General features: G+C 41.1%; 1 protein-coding gene across 5 annotated transcripts in view; it reads left to right on the top strand.

The window, feature by feature from the left end:
• The window catches only part of LOC105482188 (tripartite motif containing 55), a 50,973-nt gene that overhangs the window by 26,320 nt on the left and 3,899 nt on the right, over positions 1 to 20,754 (top strand). The window contains exons 8-10 of one of the 5 annotated variants that reach the window (XM_011742190.2): positions 262 to 512; positions 1,936 to 2,223; positions 3,525 to 3,612. In XM_011742190.2, coding sequence (XP_011740492.1) covers positions 262 to 512; positions 1,936 to 2,223; positions 3,525 to 3,612 — 627 coding nt within the window. The remainder of the gene's footprint in view (positions 1 to 261; positions 513 to 1,935; positions 2,224 to 3,524; positions 3,613 to 20,754) is intronic. The other 4 variants (XM_011742189.2, XM_011742191.2, XM_011742188.2 and 1 more) reach the window with 4 other exon arrangements.

The following is a 20,754-nucleotide window of genomic DNA, read 5'->3' as shown; positions in this document are numbered from 1 at the left end:
GGCATGATGCACAGCAGAGGTGAAGACTCTGTACTGGGGAGGAGAACAAGGAGGATGGGGATGGTTCCTTCACATTTGTCCAGTCCACATTCCACTAGAAGCACAAAGTCCTGGCACGGCATACTTGGACCACTGTCAAATGTCTGTGGGAGAGAACTTCCCTAGCCTTGACCGTAATGGGGGCTATAAGCACTGGCCATTAACTGTGTCCATGGCTGCAGGGATAGTTATAACAATTTACAAGATACCTTACTTTACCAGAAGATGAAGATGAAGAAGAAGAAGAAGGCGGAGAAGGAGAAAGAGAAGGAGAAGGAGAAGTGGGAGGAGAAGCAGTAGAAGTGGAAGAGGTAGAAATTGTTCAAGCAGAGTTTCCAGGAGAAGATGAAAGCCCAGAAAAAGCTTCAGAGCTCTCTCAGGTGGAGCTGCAGGCTGCCCCTGAGGCACTTCCAGTTTCCTCTCCAGAGCCACCTCCAGCTCTGCCACCTGCTGCGGATGCCCCTGTGACACAGGTAATCCCCCCTGAGTCTCTTCCTGCAGGGCACGTTGATGTGTCTCCTTACTGAATAGCCTAAATAATTTACCCTATTCTGCCTTAAGAAAAAGATAACTATATGCCAGACATTTGTATGTGGTAGACAAAAGATTTCAGGACAGTCCCCATGTCGGGGAGAAAAGTCCTCTAGGTGATTCAACAGATTCTTCGTTGTTATTGTTAGTTAACAAAACTCAATTTAATACAACTTTCCCACCAGTAATGCCCTCAGATCTGAGGCAATCTTTGTCTGGAAATCATGTGTGTGTGTGTGTGTGTGTGTGTGTGTGTGTGTGTGTGTGTGTCCATATCTGTGTGTCGTATTAATTCATTGAGAGCTGATACCATGGGAACTGGGTCTGCTCTTTGCTACTTAGTGAATGTAGATGTGGGGTATAGGATGAGAAATAAATAGCACATAAGGTAAGAAATAAAAGTGATTATACTTTCAGAACTTTGAATTTTCTGTAGCTAATTGAGGGGGTAAATAGAGAAACTACACTAATTTATGTTCCTGTTGCTCACCCTGAAATACAATTTATGTATTTTTCCTTCAGTGAGCAAACAATGAAGCCTGGTTTTCTATGGATTTGTCATTTGATGAGATTGTGTGTTGACAGAATTGTTTAAAACATATCTTAGGAAATAAGCTTACCCCAGATGCTGCATCTAATTGTTTGACCTCGTGTTGCTAATATGTCACTGTCCAGTTTTCAAGCCCTTGTGCAGACTCCAATGACACTTCAGCAGACAGGATCACAACCTGTTGAGTTTGCAGGCAGTGCAGACTCATCAGGGAGGAGTCCTGCTTCCACTACTGCTTTTGAAGTGGATTGAAACTCCAGAGGGGGATCTCAGAGATGGAATTGTATTTCCATGCTCTGTCTCCACAGGAAACCAGGCTAAAATGACATTTATAGTCTAGAATTTTTCAATTCTGAGCATTCCAGTTGTACTAAAATTGAAAAAGGTAGTAACTAAGTGAGGGTTGGACTTGATCAATAAGATTAATTTTTGTTTTTTTATAATGAGGCTTTGGGGACTCACATATAATGCCAACAAATTATTCTAGTCAATAGTTTGACCCTTTTCCCATATCTGATATTTTATAAGCAACATTCACTGAGGTTTCTGCTTTCTGCCTGCCTGGGCTCCCAACAAGTGAAAGCCAAGCTCAGAAAAGAAGAGGGCAGACATCCAGATGCTGGACAGAGGGGCACTGTGGGCACCATTCTGCCCTTAGCGCTTCTGGAGGGTGGGATGAACTAAAACGGCCACCAAGGCACTGCATGCAGGGAGCGCGCAGTGTTCAAACCCAAAGGGAACTAAAATCGACTGCTTTTTCTTCTTCTTCTTTTTTTTTTTTTTTTTTACTTTTGAATTTATCTGTTCTGATTAAGGGGGAGGTTGTGCCCACTGGCTCTGAGCAGACCACAGAGTCTGAAACTCCAGTCCCTGCAGCAGCGGAAACTGCGGATCCCTTGTTTTACCCTAGTTGGTATAAAGGCCAAACCCGGAAAGCCACCACCAACCCACCTTGCACCCCAGGGAGCGAAGGTCTGGGGCAAATAGGGCCTCCAGGTTCTGAGGATTCGAATGTGCAGAAGGCAGAAGTGGCAGCAGCCGCAACGAGTGAGAGGGCAGCTGTGAGTGGTAAGGAAACTAGTGCACCTGCAGCTACTTCTCAGGTTAGTGATGATGCACTTGTGTCTATGTTTTCCCGCGCCCCCTAGGGTCCCACTGGAACAGGCCACAGCAAGAAGAAAAAGGGCTTTCAAAGGGGCAGAGAGAAACCTCAGCCAGGGGAAAAGTACAGAAATGACTCATCCCCCAAATGTTGGCTTGTTTTGAGCTCTATATAAAAGAAAACATAAAACAAAACAAATTTGAGTTCACTCTGCTGGTGCGTGGTGACCTCACACCTGGCTTCCCAGGGGAAGGGCGCAAGTGAGCCTGGCCCTTAGGCATGCTGCTGAGCGCTGCTTCATCTGCAGTGACTGGCTGTGTCCCTCCCTAGTCCTCCTTACCAATGGCTACTTGCCTTTGCTCAGCCTTCCCTGTGTCCTCCTTGGGCTTCCAAAGACTAATCCCCTGCTTTTGTGTCATTCCCAGCAACCCCCAAGGAGCACACTTGAATTGAGTTTTAAGTCTGTTCTGGAGAATAACCTCTGATTCATGGATTCTTGGAGTGTGCTTGCTACAGCTAGACAGAGACAGTCTTGGCTTGATTAAACCTGTGCTTTGTAAGCATGTGCTCCTGGAAATGGAAAAAGCACAGGTGCTCCTCCATAGAGATTTTTTTCAAGAGACTCTTTCTTTATATAATGAGTTTGAAGTCCATGTCTTCCCCCTAACACTTGGTTAGATGTTTGCATGTCTCGAAGAGTCCACAGAAGAATTCTTTTACAATTTCTTCACAAGGAAGAATGTTCATGGTGACTCCATACTCATGAGCATTCTTAAATGATGTGTGAGGTGTGAATGTTGCCCAGGCAAGAGGCTGCCTGAAAGCACTCTCCAGTTTCATGCTCCTGGGTCATCAGGTGATTGATTATGAACCACAAACAACATGTTCTCACAAATCAGAAAATGACTTATTATTTTGTTTGTATCTGCTCAAGTAGACTTCAGTTCCAGGAGGTAATAAAAGGAAATGATTTTGGAAAATTAAAAGTAACATGGTTTGGGGTTGGATGTTTATTTTCACAGATAAAAGTGACAACAATAAATGTTTGGTGTGAAGAAATCTTTTGAGGTAGTTTTTAGGTAAAAGATGCAGTAGACTGATTATTTCTAGAAAATGTATGGCAATTCTTATACATGGTGGTAGAAGCTGAGTGCGGAGGGGCTGTTTTCTGAAAACAGCAGTGCACTACCCCATGAAGAGCATGCAGTAGGGCTCAAACCAAAACGAAAAGTCCATTGAAATAATGTTGAAAATAATTATTTGTGATAATATCAGTGAAGCTTTCTTCTTGTTTTCTCACAGGAGTTAGTAATCTGCCTAGCGCTTTTGGCTTTTCTTATACTTCACTACATCTGGAGTCAGATTCAGTGCTTGATTTTTACTTTAATGGGTAGGAAATATTTTCTTTTCCCTTGACTAACATTTCACATAGTTTCTTCCATAATGTTCCTCTTCTGTAGGCCCAGAGATTAATTTCTCCCCAAATCTTGAGGCTCAGTCCTCCCAAAATAACATTGTTCTCAGATTATACTGGAGGTCTCAAGCTCCCACAATGCAACTGCCTCAAGACCTCTTCCTGAGGAGAATTGCTCCATTATCTATTCCTGCATGGAGGGGAACCTTGACCGAGAACAGTGACTCCATGGGCAATTATTCAGTAATCCAGGAGGAGCAAACCCTCCAGAATGGTCATTAAGGGAGACCAGTTTCAAATGTCCATAATGCCGTGAGGACTTACTGCTTGTAGAGAAAGGAGCGGCAAAGGACTTCTGCAGGAAAATGCAGGTTTCCATAGATTAAGAAGAAGCATTTCATCTGCTTACACCAGAGATGCCCAGGAGGTGGCCAAGTGACTCCTGGTGGGATGCTGTTCTAGGCAGTTCCTATGCAGGTGAGCAGGTGGGTTCTCTTTGAATCCTCAGACTCTACAGAATTTCTCCTGGGAGAGGAGGTCCCTGAGAGAAAGATGCCCTGAATGAAGAAGTATCTGGGGACTTGCAACCACGTGAGACCTGAATGAATTAACAGCCAGAGGATCAATGTGCACTTACCAGCCATCAGGAATTAGAACCAAAGAACTAAGCCATAAAGTCATCAAGCAGTCTGTGTATATTATTTTCTAGTCACCCTTCTCATAGCCAAGCCTTTGCTTGATTGCTGTTATGAGATTTGCTTGAGGACTGACATCCTAATCCTTTAATACCCTTTTGAAAGTTCTCAGTTTAATTAATAATATTTTTTTTTTCTTTTTTTTTTTTGAGACGGAGTCTCGCTCTGTCACCCAGGCTGGAGTGCAGTGGCCGGATCTCAGCTCACTGCAAGCTCCGCCTCCCGGGTTTACGCCATTCTCCTGCCTCAGCCTCCCGAGTAGCTGGGACTACAGGCGTCCGCCACCTCGCCCGGCTAGTTTTTTGTATTTTTTAGTAGAGACGGGGTTTCACCGTGTTAGCCAGGATGGTCTCGATCTCCTGACCTCGTGATCCGCCCGTCTCGGCCTCCCAAAGTGCTGGGATTACAGGCTTGAGCCACCGCGCCCGGCCTTAATTAATAATATTTAAAGAGCCCAACTTCCATGTACTTTTGTGTAAATGACCCTGCTAGGCCTGAGACCCAGCTCCCTGTGCCTGTAACTCACAGGCAGTTCAGGGTCAGTGGTGCTCAAAGGCCTCGGCTATTTCTGGCTCACTGACTTTTCCCTGGGTTGACGCTGACTCTTCTGGAAGCTCCCATCATAGACTTTCTGCCTCATTAGCCATGTGCTTAGCAATGGCGGTGGTGTCTCCATTGGTCTCTGCCGTGTCTGCAACTGTGTGTGAGCAGGACCTGCCCGCAATGTCAGCTGGAAACCTGTGCACCCTAGAGTGTCCCGAGTGTCCTTACAGCTGCCCAACTCTTCCAGACATTATCTTTGGTAAAGAGGAGTGGGAGGATGTATTGGCCATGGACTCAGGGGGGCATATGGTGAGAGAGAAAACTCCATGCTTTATTGGAACCAGGACCTAATTGTGGATCTGAATAATTGTCTGAAGGGTTCTGTTTACATTCCAAGAATTCGGGTTTGGGGCTTTGTCACTACATATATGTCTTGTATTGCTTCTCTGAGGCTGCAGAGGGAGTGTCATGCTTCAAGGCTGCCATCCACTGAGCTCATGTCATGTATGCTGACATCCACATGCCTGCCTGGGGAAAGGAGGGTGGGTCAGGTGGAGCAGGTGCGGGGAGGGTGTTGACATCCAGTATTTCAAAGAACCTTGCTGTATAGTTCTTGGTGTTTGAGGAAGGGCCTTTCACATAGAGAAGGACACCTATTCATGATGGAGTACTACTCTTTGATCCCAGAAATGGGATATGGGCAGGTTGATAGAGACCTTGCTATAGCAGCAAATTCCCGGCCTCTGAGAATTTTTGCAGGCCTGATTCAGCTTCACCACTTCAGAACCCAGTTTACCTGATTCATATTTGTCCAGTTCAAGGTTAGAGTGTTGGAATTTCACTTTTCATCACTAGGCTTACCTTGAACATTTAGGATGTGGTAAGAGTTCTCCTTGATTCAGTGGTGGTCTTATCTCTCTTTACCAGGTGGTCCCATGTCAGAGTAATGTTGCCTTTAAAACTCAGAAGCATCTCAGGCTCACTTGCTGACCTGTAAACTATATTCAGTCCACAACGGCTGAACTGCAAACCCTTTAGAAGCAAATGCTCTCTTTCTTGGTGCTTTCCTCATATCCATGTACATAGTGAAACATGCCCTTGATTTTACTGCCTGTGGTTTCTGGTGCTGAACAATTTCTACTTTATCATGTACCTTCTCTCTTCACCCAAGTACACAGGCAAAAAACCTTTCATGGCAAAAAACAAACATCAACTTCCTCTACCAGTGATGGACAGGACCACTACTTCTTGTTAGATCAGAAGAGTGTTGTAGCTCCCCCTTGGGCATTCTCTAAGAAAAAGCAAGGTTTGGATTCAGTCTTGTGGTGAATTTGAACTCATCGAAGGCCCCAGTTTCCTCGGGCTTCTACAGGATGCACTTGGAACCTCCGCACACCCCAGTCCTCCCAGAAAACTGTGCAAAGCCCTCACTCATGAACTGATCTTTACCTGCAGAGTCATCCTCTCAGTTTCTGCCCTTCTCAGCCAGGCCCGCTGTATTCTCAGTCAATGCAAAGAGAGTTTGGTAGAAGTAAACTTTGATTTACTTCATATGTTAATTTTAAAATTTATTTTGAAAGAATTACACCGTGCCCTAGTCAACCTCAGAAAACAAGGCATGAATAAGGTGGGAGAAGGATGCTGTGAGACGGGTTGGCTGCCTTGGAAGCAGTCTCTGTGAGGCCGTTTCTCTCGGGCATGCCTTCTTATGGCCATTGCTTTTCCAGTCTGCTTCCACCCCCCACCCACTCCCCATGGACAGTTGGGCATTTTACTGGGGCTATGTGTGGGAATTAAATTGTTATAGAGGTGGGAGCAGCAGCAATGAAAGCCCCCTCCCAGTTCTCCTTCCTCCCTTTCCAGTGCAGCTTAGTGGCCTCACCGGGAAGAATCTGCCCAAACCATTTAATGGGAGCTAAGCAGGGAACAGGCATTTCCAGAGAAATGTGTCTTTATTTGGTGGATTAACTCAGCAGCTGCTCTGGCTGATACTTGAGCTGGACACAGCAGCTGCCTCAAGGTAAGAGGATCTCCCCACCATGAGCGCGCGCGCGCGCACACACACACACACACACACACACACACACACACACACACAGACACAAACACTCCAGCCAGAGCCAATTGCTTTGGAGATGGGGACTTTGGCATTGAAATCTTTGCAATTTCTGCCTCTATATAGAACCACAGCTCAGTATTTCACCAGAACACAAAGTTGCTGTGATAAGAGGCCCTAAAAGCTTTACTATATCATAGCGATTTGTTGTTTCAAAAATATCCACTTTTCACATTCTATTCTTCAAGCCTGAAAAATAGACAAACAAATTGGGTAGAAATTTTGCCAAAGCTCAAGACTGTGGAAGGATCCAGAAGTTAGAAGAAAGGACTTCAGATCTGGTCCTGGAGCTGCTTCAGTGTCTGACTCTGGGCATTTAAGTTCTTTGAGCCTCAGTTTTCTCATCAGGAAAATAAAGAGACTACTCAATGAATAGATTCATTTATTTTCACATGGGGCAGTGTAAAATCTAGTACTAGGAATTTTATAATTGGTTTCGGGTATTTTCATTGGGAGGGTTATGGACTTAGGCCTGACACAAGTCATTATGAGTGACAATAATTACAACAGATTCTCAGTGAGATAGAGAGTCCATTGCATTTCTCAAAGTGCATTTCTTGACTTGAAGCTCTTACATAAATCCCAATTTCCCAAACCATTTTCCAGATTTCTCCCTAGACACTCATTTAGCTGAGTGTTTACACAGCTGCTATTACCTCCTTCAGATTGCATGAACTCCACATCCATGATGACTCCACTCTGAAGTCACCTAAAGGTACTTACAGACCTCACTGCTCAGTATAGCAAAGACAGGATGTACACAGCAGAGGCAGACACAGAACATTCAATGGATGAAGAAATGAAAGATGTAAAAAAAAAAAAAAAAGAAATGAAAGATGTGATTTTTAAAATCAACTTTATTGAGATATACATACACTAAAATTTACCTTTTAAGTATACAGTTCAGTGAGTTTGGACAAATATGTAGCATTGTATAACTACCACCACAGTTAAGATGTAGAATGTTTTCATCACCCCAGAAAGTTCCCTCATGTGTCTTTACCATTATATCCCTTCCCTGCATCCTTGCCTCTGGCAACCACCGATGCGTTTAATTGTCATTATAGTTCTGCCAGTTCCAAATGGTCCTGTGAATGAAAACATACAGTATTGTATGCTTTTATAACTAGCTTTTTTTTTCACTTAGCATAACGCTTCTGAGATTTGTTTATTTTGTGGCATGTATAGTATCTCAGTTCTTTTTATTCCCAAGTGGTATTCTATTGTGTGGGTATGTCACTAGTTACTTATCTATACATCACTTGATGGATGTTTGTGTTCTTAGCAGCTTTGACTATAATAAATAAAGCTGCTGTGAACACTCACATATAGGTCTTTGTGTGAATACATGTTTTCATTTCTCTTGAGTAAATGAAGGAGTGGAATTGCTGGATTGTATGGTAAATTTGTGGTTAACTTCATAAGAAACTGTCAAACAGTTTTCCGTAGTGGTTATTCAATTTTTTCTGTTTCCACCAGCAAGGTAAGAGAGTTCTACCTACTCTATGTTCTACCAGTGCATGGTATTGTGTCAATCTTTCATATTTCAGCTATTCTGGGTGGATGATTATGCATGGTATCTCTTTATGGTTTTAATTTGCATTTTGACAAAGACTAATGGTTAGCACCTTTTCTTGTGCTTATTGGTCATCTTTATATATTCTTTGGTGAAGTAACTGTACATATCTTTTGCCCAACTTTTTATTCAGTTGTTTATCTTCTTAGAGAGAAGTTCTTTATGTGTTCTTGATAAAATTTCCTTATTTTAATAGGAAATAATTTCTCCCAGTCTGTGGCTTTCCCTTTCATTTCTTTTAATTTTTAGTGTTTTTTTTATTTCAATATGTTTTGGGAGAGCAGGTGTTGTTTGATTACATGAATAAGTTTTTTAGTGGTGATTTCTGAGATTTTGGTGCACCCAAGCAGTGTACACTGTAGCCAATGTGTAGTCTTCTATCCCTCCCCAACCCCTACTCTTTCTCCCAAGTCCCCAAAGTCCCATGTATTATTCTTATGCATTTGCATCCTTATAGCTTAGCTCCCACATATAAGTGAGAACATATGATGTTTGGTTTTCCATTCCTGAGTTACTTCACTTAGAATAATGGTCTCCAATTCCATCCAGGTTTCTGCGAATGCCATTACTTCATTCCTTTTTATGGTTGAGTAGTATTCCATGATATGTGTGTGTGTGTGTGTGTGTGTGTGTGTGTGTGTGTGTGTGTATCACATTTTCTCTAGCCACTCATTGACTCATTGACTGATGGGCATTGGGGCTGGTTTCATATTTTTGCAATTGTGAATTGTGCTCCTATAAACATGCATATGATGCATGTGCAAGTATCTTTTTCGTTTAATGACTTATTTTCCTCTGGGTAGATACCCAGTAGTGATATTGCTGGATCAAATGGTAGATCTACTTTCAGTTCTTTAAGGAATCTCCAAACTGTTTACCATAGTGGTTGTATTAGTTTACATTCCCACCAACAGTGTAAATTGTTCCCTTTTCACCTCATCCCCACCAACATTTATTATTATTTTTTTTAATGTTTTGATTATGGCCATTCTTGCAGGAGTGAGGTGGTATCGCATTGTGGTTTTGATTTGCATTTCCCTGACAATTAGTGAGATTGAGCATTTTTCCATATGCTTGCTGGCCATTTGTATATCTTCTTTTCAGAATTGTCTGTTCATGTCCTTTGCCCACTTTTTGATAGGACTGTTTGTTTTTTTTTTCTTGCTGATTTGTTTGAGTTCCTTGTAGATTCTGGATATTAGTCCTTTGTTGGATGTATAGATTGTGCAGATTTTCTTCCACTCTGTGGGCTGTCTGTTAATTCTGCTGATATTTCTTTTGCTGTGCAGAAGCTTTTTAGTTTAATTAAGTCCCATCTATTTGTCTTTGTTTTTGTTATATTTGATTTTGGGTTCTTGGTCATGAAGTCTTTTCCTAAGCCAACGTCTAGAAGGGTTTTTCTCATGCTATTATCTAGAATTTTTATGGTTTCAGGTCTTAGATTTAAGATGGATTTAAGATCCATCTTGAGTTGATTTTTGTATAAGGTGCAATATGAGGATCAAGTTTCATTCTACTACATGTGGCTTGCCAATTATCCCAGCAACATTTGTTGAATAGGGTGTCCTTTCCCCACTTTACGTTTTTGTTTGTTTTGTCAAAGATCAGTTGGCTGTAAGTATTTGGCTTTGTTTCTGGGTTCTCCATTCTGTTCCACTGGTCTATGTGCCTATTTTTATACCAGTGCCATGCTGTTTTGGTAATTATGACCTTCTAGGATAGTTTGAAGTTGGGTAATGTGATGCCTACTGATTTGTTCTTTTTGCTTAGTCTTTCTTTGGCTTATGAGGGCTCTTTTTTGGTTCTATATGAATTTTTGGACTCTTTTTTCTAGTTCTGTGAAGAATGATGGTGGTATTTTGATGGGAAGTGCATTGAATTTTTAAATTTTTTTTGGCAGTATGATCACTGATTCTACCCATCCATGAGCATGGATTGTGTTTCCATTTGTTTGTATCGTCTATGATTTCTTTCCACAGTGTTTTGTAGTTTTCCTTGTAGAGGTTCTTGGTTAGATATATTCCTAAGGGTTTTTTTTGTTTGTTTGTTTGTTTGTTTTCAAGTATTGTGAAAGGGGTTGAGTTCTTAATTTGATCAAGAACAGCTTGGTTGCTGCTGGTATATAACAAAGCTACTGATTTGTGTACGTTAATTTTGTATCCTGAAACTTTGCTAAATTCATTTACCAGTTCTAGAAGCTTTTTGGATGAGTCATTAGGATTTTGTAGGTATACGATCCTGTCGTCAGCAAACAGCAACAGTTTGACTTCGTCTTTACCAATTTGGATGCCTTTATTCCTTCTCTTGTCTGATTGCTCTGGCTAGAATTTCCAGTACTATGTTGAATAGAAATGGTGAAAGTGGACATCCTTGTCTTGTTCTTGTTCTCAGGGGGAATGCTTTCAACTTCTCCCTGTTCAGTATTTTGTTGGCTATGGCTTTGTTGTAAATGGTTTTTTATTACCTTAAGGTATGTCCCTTCTATGCCAATTTTGCTGAGGTTTTTAATCATAAAGAGATGCTGGATTTTGTCAAATGCTTTTTCTGCATCTATTGAGATGATCATGTGATTTTTGTTTTTAATTCTGTTTATGTGGCATATCACATTTATTGGCTTATGTACATTAAACCATCCCTGCTTTCCTGGGATGAAACCCATTTGATCATGGTGGACTGAATTTTTAAAATGCTATTGGATTTGGTTTGCTAGTATTTCATTGAGGATTTTTGCATCTATGTTCATCAGGGATATTGGTCTGTAGTTTTCTTTTTTTTGTAATGTCCTTCCCTGTTTTGGGTATTGGGGTAATACTGGCTTCATAAATGATTTAAAGAGGATTCCTTTTTCCTCTCTCCTTTGGAATAGTGTCAATAGGATTGGTACCAATTCTTCTTTGAATGTCTGATAGAATTCAGTTGTGAATGCATCTGGTCCTAGACTCTTTTTTTTTGGCAATTTTTTTTTATTACCATTTCAATCACGCTGCTTGTTATTCATTTCTTAGAATATTTTGAGGAGCAAACATTTTTAGTTTTGATGAAACCCAACTTATTTTTTTCTTTATGGTTTGTGTTTTTTATGTCCCATTTAAGAAAACTTTCCTTAACTCAAAATTACAAAGATTTTCTCCAATGTTTTCTTCTAGAATTTTTATAGTTTTAGCTCTTAAATCAGGTCTAAGATCATTTCGTTAATTTTTGTGTAGATGAGGTAAGCAAAGTTTGTTATTTGTTTTTTGATATAGATATTCATTTGTTTCAGCACTATTTGTTAACAGGCTATCCTTTTCCTCAGTGAATTACCTTAATACTTTTGTAGAAATTCAATTGACCATATATGTGTGAGTCTATTTCTGGACTTTGTATTTTGTACCATTGATTTGTATGTATGATATGTAAGTTTGTCCCTTCCCCTATACCACACTGTCTTGATTATAATAGCTTTAATAGAAGCCTCCAAATAAGTCAATGTAGTCTCCAACTTCGATATAATTTCCACAATGCTTTGATTATTTATCTTTGAAAATAACCCAGCTTTTGGCTTTATTGGTTTTCTCCATTTTTTTTTAATCAGTTTTTCTATTCTATTCATTTCTGCTCTTAATGATTTTCTTCCTTGTGCTTTGGGTTTAATTTTTCTCTTCTCTTTCTGTTTATTAGGGTTAAAGCTCTGATTATTAATATGAGATTTTTCTTGCTTTCTGATATAAGCTTTCAGTGCTATAAAGTTACTTCTCATCACTGCTTTTGCTGCATCCCACAAATTTTGATATGTTGTATTTTCATTTTTATTTAATTTGAAACATTTTCTAGTTTACTTTGTAGTTTCTTCTTTGACCCTTGGGTTATTTAGATGAGTGGCATTTCATTTCCAGATATTTGAAGATTTTCAGATATCTTTCTTTTTGACTTGCAGTTTAATTCTGTTATGGAGAGAGACTAGAATATACTTTATATGTTTCCAATCCTTTTAAGTTTATTAAGATTTGTTTTATGTCTCAGAATGTGATCAACCTTAGTGAATATTCCACATGCATTTGAAAACACAAGTGTTTCTGTTGTTGGGTATGGTGTTCTGTACTTGTCAATTAAGGCAGTTGATTGATAGTGTTGTTTAAGTCTACTATACCCATATTGATTTTCAGTTTACCTGTTTTGTCAGTTTCTGAGAGAGAAATTTTGAGATCTTTGACTAGAATTTTGAATTTTTCTATTTTACTGTATCAGTTTTTGCCTCATGTATTTGGAAACTGTTTAGGTACATTCATATTTAGCATTGTTTATTTATTTTCTTGAAGAATTGATCCCAAGATAAGTGTTTTCTCTGTTGAAGTCCAGGGTTTATTCCCCAGGCTCTCAGAAACCAATACATGTGTCCCCAGACCTGAGGCTTTCTCATCACTCAAGGTTCAGTGCCCTTGAAAATATTCATATTTTCCTAAGCCAGGATGGACAATGGGCCAAAGTTCCAAGGAGGAACAACCTTTGTGAGCCCCGCATCTCTACTGAGTGTAACCTGCAAAAAGATAAAAGCATTTTTATGCAAATGATTTTTGAGACCAAGCTATGCATTCTGATTTCAAGTGCAAACATCCACTCCAGCTGCCACTAGAGACTGAGAGGTGAGAGATGCAGGAGGCTAGAGGGCCAGGAAGCTGCTTTTCTGAGGAAGATTAATTTCACAAGATATTACAAAGCATTAAAAAAAAACTAGAGACTAAGAACATGATTTCCCATGAGTGTGACTATAGGTCTTGGGTTCTTTGAAATGATCTATTTAATTTTCCAAAACAAACGGAAGTGAATGAAAATTTAACTCTGTTCTCTAAATTTAATTGAAGGATTCAGGGTGTCAAATTATTTTCAAACAGAGATCCCTACTGAGAGCAATTGCTACGTGTTTTACAAATTAGGAGATTCAAGCTTACAAATTGCTGATATGCCAGGTGCCCTGACTGTGCTGGAATTTCAACCTGATAAAAATAGAGAAAAACTGATCAGTCCTCAGGACGGGCCTATGTTTACTCCAAAACATTGTCTGGAGCCAAATAATCCTGGAAATTATAAGAAGCTATGGTAGTGAGATGCAGACATTCTTACCCAGAAAAAAAAATCGTAGGAGAGGGTAAGTTTTTTTTAACAAGTAAGTTTGAATGAGACCATTACATTAACATTATTAATGCTTTTTCATTTGCACCCTACAACTGCAATATTGTTTTTCTGGGCTTTTTTTTTCCTGCTGAGAAAGTGCCAGATATTGGGGGCTTTGAGGAAATTTACATCCAGGCCCCTACAGCTGGGCTGCCATCTCCTCAATCTCCTCAAGGCCCCCAATATCTGTCACTATATCTCTTATTAACTGTCAATTTGGGGGATTTACCAGAAGGACAAAAAAAAAGTCAATAATAAAATTGTAGACTACATTTCTCAGGATCAAATGGCATCCTAAGTAAATGTCACTTTAATAGGAAGCTAAAATGGATGTATCCATTTTAAAGAGGAAAATACAATGTAAATTGTGTGTGAGTAGGGTAATGAATTCATTCATTTCCCCTGGCAACCTGTGCCTACAACTCTACAATTCCATGAACACGAGCTCTGGGAGAACTCTCTGGGGGAGCTGTTATGACATAGCTAGCTGAGCTAAGCTTCCTGTGTTTTCAAATTGTTTATTATTCTGATTTAACCTAAGACCTTTGTTAGTATTGTACATCCTGTGGGTTTTTTTCTGTCTTTATATGTGTATCTCAGTGATTTCCATGGTACACTTTTTCTCCCACTACAGCCCACGAAGTGAAGAGTTAGTCCACCAAGGTGTTAATGCATCTCAAAAAACGATGGCACGTGGCATTGACTGTAACTAATGTGTGTCCATTGCTTTATCATCTACAAAGTCTTTCATAAGGATTCTCTCATTTAAACCTCACAACAGCCCACTACAGTAGGAACTGTTTAACTTCCTCATTTTATAGTGGAGGAAAATGAGGATTCTAAAGGAGGCGTGACTCGCTTAGGATCACAGAGTAGCTTGTTGCCTTTCGATCTCTCATCCTCCACCAAGTGGGGCATGCAGTGTAATGGAAGCCAGGCAGCATCTTCAAGAAAAGTGGATGAATCCCCACTTCACTTCGGTTAATGGGACTGAGGCAAAATTCAGCATGACCAGGGGCTCTTCTGCTTTGACTCACCACTCAGGCTAGATCGGCACAGCCTCACAAGCAGAGGTGGGTCGTTTCTAGGCCTCCACTGCTGGCAGGGATGTGGCTGTCCACTGCAAATGAGGGCAAGCCGATCCTTCAGTTGCATCCCGTGGTGTCAACCAACCTGCCTCTCTCTCTGCCTTCGGTGGAGAGGCTGACCCTGTCCCGAGTCTTAGGTGTGCAGCAGCACCAGCTGCCCTCTTTCCCTTTGGACTTCTGGTCACTATGAACAAATCTCGGCACTTTATCCTAGAGTTACTTTGAGCAAGGTCCTCAAACTTCCTGAGTCTGAGCTTTTCTGTAACTGATAATAATACTGTCGACCTCCTATGATTCTTAAGGGCAACTTGTTGGGTCTGTTTGCCTAATGAAATGTAAGAAACCCCTGTCTGTAAAGAATTAATGATCTAATTCTTTGCAATCCAGTTCTCTTTTCAGGAAGAACAAGAATACATACACACTCTCTACATGACACACAACTGTCAGCTCCATATCTGAGAATGCTGGCTGCAAGTTTTGCCAGGCTGTGATATCAACTTCCATAACCTGTCCTCTCCACCCTGATCCCATCAATTCCTGGACAACACACCTGACACAAACCAAACAGTACACACCACAGCATCCTTCTCCAGGTCAGGAAGCAGTGAGTTTAATTCCTGCTTGTTGGATGGGCCTCAGGAAATTATTCTCATTTCCGATTTTCTCTTAGCAAGAAGGAGGCAGCTGATGGCAACAAAGCCCCCCAGTCAGTTCACTCCACACACCCCCTTTATCACCCAGTGTGTATGGCTGTGAATCCCCCCAAGAAAAAATGCTTTTTTTTTTTTAGAAAAAGGATCTCTCTCTGACATCCAGGCTAGAATGCAGTGTTGTGATCATAGCTCATTGCAACCTTGAACTCCTGAGTTCAAATGATTCTCCCACCCAGCCTCCTGAGTAGCTAGGACTACAGGCACGTGCCACCACACCCAGCAATTTTTTTTAAAGTTTTTTGTAGGGGTAGGGTCGTGCCATATTGCCCAGGCTGGCCTCAAACTCCTGACCTCAAGCAATCCTCCTGCCTCAACTTGCCAAAGCACTGGGATTACAGGCACGCACCATCATGCCTGGCCAAAAGATGCATTTTAGCGAGTGTTTTCCTTCCAGAGCTCTTTTTAGGGGTTCCTATTTTCTGCTTCCTCTAGCTGTGCTGTATTTTCACAGCTCTACATTTCATTCTTAACATACCTTGATTGCCCTGTCCCAAGCAGAAACGTCTGCATTCCTGTGAAAGAGACACCCATGATGGCAGAGCTGCGTAACAGAGTTTCTAAGGCTTTGACCCTTGGCTGTAAGTCAGAGATAGTGCCTCAGTTACTTCTCACCATGGGTGACTGGCCTGGGTTCTTGGCTGTACTCTCCTTCCCAGTTAGGAGTCTGTAACACCTAAACTATCCAAGAGCCTGAGGTTCAGGAATGCTAAGTAGGGGAGCAGGCCAATGCTTGGGCTTGGTCTTTCTGAATAAACATTCTAAACATGGTCTCAGCATTCCTACTTACACCTGTTTCCAGCATCTGGCTTTGGTTCTCTGACCCAGCCTAGCAGGTACGAGATGGATACTGGGTGGTTGCCCACTCAGCAGCCTTAAGTCTAGCTGTATCCCTCCTGTCCACATTCCTTTGAGGCAAAGGCATTTCATGATACATAGGCAAGGGTTTCTTTAAATTGACCCAGAAAGACAGGCATTTAACGTGCATTGGTAACCAGATCCTGTGTCAGGTTGAATTTCTGACTGGCAGTCCCTGCAGCACTCCCTGCAGCACTCAGAGATTGAGGAAATGGCAGCCCAGCTCTGGGGGCCTGGGCATAAATTTCCTTAAGGCCCCCAACATCTCCTCAATGGCCTGGCATCTGTCATCCCTCAGGATAAGGCATGAATATTTCTAGGTAAAGTATTATCTGGCAGCGGCATACATGAGGCCGTCATTATCCATTAATGTCTTCATTGCGATGCATCTTCTCAGCTTGATTGCTATCGCTTGACTGAGCCTTAAGGAATGGAACACAAGACAGGTAAGCATTAGTGGATCAGAGTCATGGATGATGTAGAGAATGATCATTTGGGGAAGGGTTGATGCTGGTATGCCATGGAGGCCCTGGGAAACTTAGAGACTCAAAGGCACTGCTCACTGATTAAAATAAGCTCACTCTTCTACTTTCGGGCAGCTTAAAAAAATAATGCCCCCATCCCCCCTAAATGTGGCTACCCAAACTTGTGCCAGAGTGAATGTCAGGAAAGCATTTGTTTAGTTTCATTAGATAAAAGAGGTGGGGTGAGATGCATTTAGGTAAAGGGGGCTACTGGCATTGACCCCCAAACCCAAACAAGCACATATCCACCAATCTGCACCCAGTTATGTCCCCTATGCTAAGATCCTGGGGACTAATCTGTACTCAAATGAATTTTAAAGGCAGTTTCACGCTTTCACTGTCAAGAATCTTGCCATGAGACACACTTTAGCTTTAAAAAAATCACTCATCACATTTAACATAAAAATCAAGCCAAATCTCTGTTGAGCATTTTGCTTTCTTTTCTTTGACACCTTCATGCTAAAAATGAACCTTCTGTTAAGAGCAGTAAGCTTGTGTGCCTTTAGGAGCCAAGAAGGTAACATGAATGAAAAAGCAGGCCAGGTAACAGAACAATGTTAATAGAAGCATAAATACAAGACATTGCTTGCTTTCCTTTTTACTCTGAGCATAGCAACTGTGTAAGCACAATGATAAGTGGCAACTGAAACCAGCCTTGCAGCAGGGGCAGCAAAGGGAGTGTTGGGCACTGTGACCCTGACCAAGACAGGCAGAAGGGAGGAAGCATTCCCAATCCAAGGCACAACACTGCTTAGCTCTCCATGCAAGTTCTGGGTTGTTCATTTCTGCTTTGTCCAAAGAACCTGCAAATCCAGATTTTAATGTGATGTTGCCTGAATTTTAAAAAATGTTTAATTCTAGTAAAGAATGCAGAACACAAATTTACCATCTTAACTACTCCCATTACACATTCTAAGTGTCTATAGTGTCTGTTAAGAGCAATAAGCTTGTGTGCCTTTAGGAGCCAAGAAGGTAACAGGAATGAAAAAGCAGGCCAGGTAACAGAAAAAATGTTAGTATAAACAGTATAACAGAAAATGGGAGTATATAATGTGTATACTCCCATTACACATTCTAAGTGTCCAGTTTAGAAGTGTTAAGTATGTTCACATTATTGTGCAACCAATTGCTAGAACTTTTCCATCTTGCAAAACAGAAGCACTATACACATTAAACAAAAACTCCCCATTTCACCCTTCCGCGGCCCCTGGTAACCATCATCCTAGTTTCTGTCTATGAATTTAACTATCTAGATATGTCATATAAGTGGAATCATATAATGTTTGTCCCTTTGTATCTGGCTTATTTCACTTAGCATAAGGTCCTTAAGGTTCATCCATGTTGTAGCATGTGCCAGAATTTTTCTCCTTTTTAAGGCTGAACAGTGTTCCATTGCATTCCATTGATTTTTGACAACATATGTGTGCATGACATTTTGTTTATCCACTTCTCCATGGATGGACACTTGGGTTGCTTCTACCTCTTGGCTATTGTTAATGTTTCTGTGAACATGGCAAGTATCTGTGCCAAGTCCTGCTTTTTTGTTTGCACGAATTTATATTTTTAAAAAAATACCCTGCAAATATTAGACAATTAGGAGTGAGGATGTGGTAAAATTGGAACACTCATGCGTTGCTGGGAGAATGTAAAATGGTCCTTAGCAGCTGCTATGGAAAACTGTATAGAGGTTCCTCAAAAAATTTAACAGAGTTACCATAAAATCCTGCAATTCCACTTCTGAGAATATACTCAAAGGAATTGAAAGCGAGACCTCACACAGATATTTACACACTCCTGTTTAAGCAACATTATTCTCAATAGCCAAGAGGTAGAAGCAACCTAAATCTAAAATCATTTCTTGTTGATGGGTGTTAATGAGCATGCATTCTGACAGAGCCTTGTGGACATCTGTCTCTGTGTACAGGACAGTTCCACGTTACGGAAAGTGTTTGCCTAACCCACACTGAGGCTCATGTAAGTACGTTCTATAATGTTCACATAACAACAAAATTACCTAAGGATGCTTTTCTTTTTAAAAAAAACTTTTAAGTTCAGGGGTACAAGTGCAGGTTTGTTACGTAGGTAAACTTGTGTCATGGGGGTTTGTTGTACAGATTATTTCATCACCAAGGTATTAAGCCTAGCACTCATTACTTGTTTTTCCTGATCCTCTCCCTCCTCCCACCCTCCACCCTCCAAAAGGCCCCAGTGTGTGTTGTTCCTGTCTATGTGTTCGTGTGTTCTCATCATTTAGCTCCCACTGATAAGTGAGAACATGTGGTATTTGGTTTTCTGTTTCTGTGTTAGTTTGCTAAGGATAATGGCCTCCTGCTCCATCCATGTCCCTGCAAAAGACATGATCTTGCTATTTTTAATGTCTGCTTAGTATCTAAGGAAGCATTTCTTAGAAGGTATCCCTGTCATTAAAAAACACATGACTGTAATATGGAATTAATAATCTGTTGTTTACCTTTGTGTGCATATCAGACCAAACTGGAATGCAGGACAAGCTCCCAAGCAGGTAGAGGAGAACAGTGCTTGTAATTCTCTGTCCCTTGTTCTGCTTCATAGAACATCACTATTCCCAAGACATAGCACTTCCTGTGATAAATGAGAGCTAGCATTTAGGAAACTATTTGAAGGAACACATACATACAGCTCCATCTGGGGAAGGTTATAGGAAAAAGATCAGCTTTTGATTTGATGGGCCGTGCTTATAAAAAAGAGTTTAGATCTTTAACTCATTCTTCCTTTATGAGGTAGCCATGTGTGAAGTTGGACCTTTTGGAGATACACTGAACAGTGTCATTGATGCCTGTGATTACAGCACACTGAAGGGATTAAGTCATAGAAATGATGCCCAATTCTGGAAAAATGAGATTGCAAATACTATTGTCTTTTCTTCCTGGGGGTCGGTGCTCTTGTATACGGTTTGTCATAAACAGTCCCCAGGTGATTCTGCATGGCAGAGGACTCTCTTCACTGTTGAAAGAAAGGAGGGAGGGAAGAGGGGAAGGGAGGAAAGAAGGAAGGAAGGAAGAAAAGAAGGAAGGAAGGAAGGGAGGAAGGAAGGGAGAAATGAAGAAAAGAAGGAAGAAAGGAAGTGAGGGAGGGAGGGAGGGAGGAAGGAAGGAAGGAAGGAAGGAAGGAAGGAAGGAAGGAAGGAAGGAAGGAAGGAAGGACCAACCTAATGTAAGTGAGTCATGTGTAAAGTGCTTTATGTGTATTACTTTATTTATTCAGCGCTTACAACAACCTTGTAGGGTAGGTTCTCATCTCTATTTTACAGAAGAGAAAACTAAGGCTCAGAGAGTTAACTAACTTGTCCAAGTCATACAGCTAATAAGTAGTTGGTGTGGGATTCAAAACTAGGCTAAGCCTCTTTGCACAGAACTTTCTTTGCTGAGCTGGTTGTTGGGTCCTCAGTGGATATAAACAAGACCAAGGAGATGGTGCAATTATCTAAAGATACTCAGGATAACCTCTGCTATTGGATAGCCCCCCACTCTGGTACTGGCTTTTCTGTTCTGAAAGACAGCATTGGTCCATATTGTTTGGAGGAAAACCTAATAATTTCCTAGAAACATGGAGGTGTAAGAGAAGCCAACCCAAACTATGTAATCCCAAATATGAAGGCAATAGTGGGTTAACAACTAAAACATTTTAAATGGAAGATAGACATTAATCTCTAGTACAGGAAAGCACAAAAATTTATACACATCCCAAAAGCAGTCCCTTTTGCAGAAAACACATTATGCCACTCGTTTCACCCTTCAGCTATTTCAGAACAGCTGCCATGGAAGTTCCCTTTAGTTTAGAAACTACCTTCAAGAAAAACAGGCCACAAAATGGACTCT

The sequence above is a fragment of the Macaca nemestrina genome, chromosome 8, assembly GCF_043159975.1.
Source record: "Macaca nemestrina isolate mMacNem1 chromosome 8, mMacNem.hap1, whole genome shotgun sequence".
Classification (NCBI taxonomy): Eukaryota; Metazoa; Chordata; class Mammalia; order Primates; family Cercopithecidae; genus Macaca; species Macaca nemestrina.
Note: the sequence above shows the minus strand (reverse complement) of the source record. Positions and strands in the feature narration are given on the sequence as shown.